The sequence below is a fragment of the Myotis brandtii genome, unplaced genomic scaffold (assembly GCF_000412655.1).
Source record: "Myotis brandtii unplaced genomic scaffold, ASM41265v1 scaffold312, whole genome shotgun sequence".
NCBI classification, from domain to species: domain Eukaryota; kingdom Metazoa; phylum Chordata; class Mammalia; order Chiroptera; family Vespertilionidae; genus Myotis; species Myotis brandtii.
Window position 1 is genome coordinate 4979490 of NW_005361955.1, and position 2988 is coordinate 4982477.

The 2988-nt window shown below is 46.7% G+C and overlaps 1 protein-coding gene across 2 annotated transcripts in view; it reads right to left on the minus strand.

Moving 5' to 3' along the window:
* Positions 1-1986: 1986 nt before the first annotated feature.
* ARPC4 (actin related protein 2/3 complex, subunit 4, 20kDa) overlaps positions 1987-2988 on the minus strand; it is a 9610-nt gene continuing 8608 nt past the window's right edge. For both annotated transcript variants that reach the window (XM_014542774.1, XM_005870089.2), the window contains exon 6: positions 1987-2341. In XM_014542774.1, coding sequence (XP_014398260.1) covers positions 2336-2341 — 6 coding nt within the window. In that variant the 3' untranslated portion in view covers positions 1987-2335. The remainder of the gene's footprint in view (positions 2342-2988) is intronic.

A 2988-nucleotide genomic window follows, 5' to 3' on the forward strand; every position in this document is an offset into this window, starting at 1 on the left:
TCAATTCCCAGTCAGGGCACATGCCCGGGTTGCAGGCTCCACCCCCTGTGTATGGGGGCATGGTGTGTGTGTATGTGCAGGATGTAGCTGATTGATGTTTCTCTCTCATGGATGCTTCTATCTAATCTCTCCTTTCCTCTCTAAAAAATCAATAAAATATATTTAAGAGTTGGGACTCAAATACAAGCAATCTTGTTTACTTGGGAGGATTCACCAAGTCTAGCACTGTCCAAGAGCTTTCGGTGATCATGGAAATGCTCTACATATGTACCATCTGACATGATAGGCATTAGTCACTGGTAGCTATTGAGCACTTGTAATGTGGGATCGTGTGAGTAAATTTTAAACCTTATTTAGTTTCAGTAATTTAAATAACCACACATGGCTACTGAGTACTGTCTTAGCATTGGTAGAGGCAGAAGTCTTGGATTTGAAATCTACCCTCTTGCTCACTGGCTAAATTTGGGGCAAGCTACTACATCTTATGGAACCTGTTTCCTTAGCCATAAAATGGGATCACTGTCTCTCCGAGGTTGGTTTAGTCCAAATGAGCTCATTAGGCAAAAAGGACCAAAGCTCTTTATAGGTAGGGGTAACAGTTTTTAAAATGGGTGGTGCCTAGATTGCAATGGAAGTCTCCGGATTAGGGCCCTAGGCAGGAGGCCCCCAGTTCAATTCCCAGTCAGGGCACATGCCCGGGTTGCAGGCTCCACCCCCTGTGTATGGGGGCATGGTGTGTGTGTATGTGCAGGATGTAGCTGATTGATGTTTCTCTCTCATGGATGCTTCTATCTAATCTCTCCTTTCCTCTCTAAAAAATCAATAAAATATATTTAAGAGTTGGGACTCAAATACAAGCAATCTTGTTTACTTGGGAGGATTCACCAAGTCTAGCACTGTCCAAGAGCTTTCGGTGATCATGGAAATGCTCTACATATGTACCATCTGACATGATAGGCATTAGTCACTGGTAGCTATTGAGCACTTGTAATGTGGGATCGTGTGAGTAAATTTTAAACCTTATTTAGTTTCAGTAATTTAAATAACCACACATGGCTACTGAGTACTGTCTTAGCATTGGTAGAGGCAGAAGTCTTGGATTTGAAATCTACCCTCTTGCTCACTGGCTAAATTTGGGGCAAGCTACTACATCTTATGGAACCTGTTTCCTTAGCCATAAAATGGGATCACTGTCTCTCCGAGGTTGGTTTAGTCCAAATGAGCTCATTAGGCAAAAAGGACCAAAGCTCTTTATAGGTAGGGGTAACAGTTTTTAAAATGGGTGGTGCCTAGATTGCAATGGAAGTCTCCGGATTAGGGCCCTAGGCAGGGATGTCAGGAACCGTAAGATTGCTTCTGGTGGTGACCCCAGGCCCAAGTACCAGTCACATGGTCTTTGGAAAGAAAAAGCCCCACCTCCCCTCTTTCCACATATGCAGACAGAGCACAGACCTCATGCAGCCCCAAAGGGGCAAGAAGAGAGTTTAATCAGGGGCGGGGGACCCATCAGAATAAGAAAAGGTACAGCGAGCATGGGAGCAGAGAAGCCAGAGCAGGTGGGAAGGCCCAGCCAGGAATCTGATAGGACTCACCTCTCCACCTCAGCACAGGCACTGCACTGACAGACAAGGCAAAACAGTGACCCCTCTCAGCTGGGAGGCCTGGAAATGGCCCCTGTGACCAGAGGTTGCCTGGCTTTCTGGTTCCAGCTCCTAGGCGTGGCTGGTGGCCACTGGTTCAGCCCTTGTCCCCAACCAGTGCTGAGTGGCGATTTTTAGGCAGAGCTCAGGAAGCTGGCCACTGCTTCTACTGGGCTCAAGGAGGCTTGAGAATAAGAGGGCAAGGGAGAGGAACTGGAGTCTGAAACCTCCCTCCCTCCCCACATGGGGTGACTTGGGGGAGGAACAGTAGTCGCCTTTTGGCTCCAGGCCCGCCCAGACCCACAGCAACCAATAAGGTACAATCACTGGGACCAGTCACAGCCACTGGAGGTGGAGGTTTTTGTTTAAAAAAAAAAAAAAAAAAAAAAAGACAAAAAGGTTACAGTTTCCTACAAGCACAGAGTTTAAATTTCAAGACACTAAAAAAAAATCCGTCCGCCCAGGGGACTGAACATCAGAAGCCAGCCTGACCAGGCACGTGTGGCCTTGGGGCAAGTTCACTGCTGCTTTGTCACCAGCTAGCAAGCGCACCACCCCCCCTCCCGAATTTAATGCCCACCCCAACCCAGGTCCCCTCCTCTGCTTCTGCTGTCGCTCTGAGAAGTGACTCCAGGATGCCTTTGCAGAGACACAGGAGATTCTGAGGGGGAAGGCCACGAGATCCAGTCAGATGTTTAAAACTGTCAAGAGAACAAAGAAATGGTGAATGATGGTTACTGCTGTATTCCAGTAGGCCTGCTGAGGGGGGCTGAGGGGGGCGATCTGAGAGCTGCCACTGTGCTCAGACCTCTGAGGGGGCAGGATTAGGTCCCAGGACACACCTGTGGGCATGCTTTTCCCAGTGATCTTTGGGACACTGGCCCTAAACCTAGCACTAGACAAGGCAGCGAAATTAAAGGTGGTATGGGCTTTTCCATAGCTCCTCTTAGCCATGTCACAGAGGCTGCTATAAAGCACTGTCACAGCAACTTGCTTCTTTAGAGATGCAAGGGCTTGGGGACTCAGAGGGCTCAAGCTCTGTGTGGTCCTCCAACCTAGGACAGGCCCTTGACAAGTTTTCTGCCATCAAGTATCCCTCATGGTGCCAAGAACAGCCCTGGACATTTTACAGACCAGAGGTTATAGACCAATGAATGAATAGCCAAGCCCCAAAATGAGCCCATATAGTGTTTAAAAGAATATGAATTAGTTGCCAAACTTGAAAATAAGGGAGACTCTGGATACTAATCCAGACTTTGGGATTCTTTTTTAAATTTTTAAATTTTTTTAAGTTTTTTTGGTGGAAATTTATTTTATTTTATTTTTTTTAATTAAATATATATTTTTA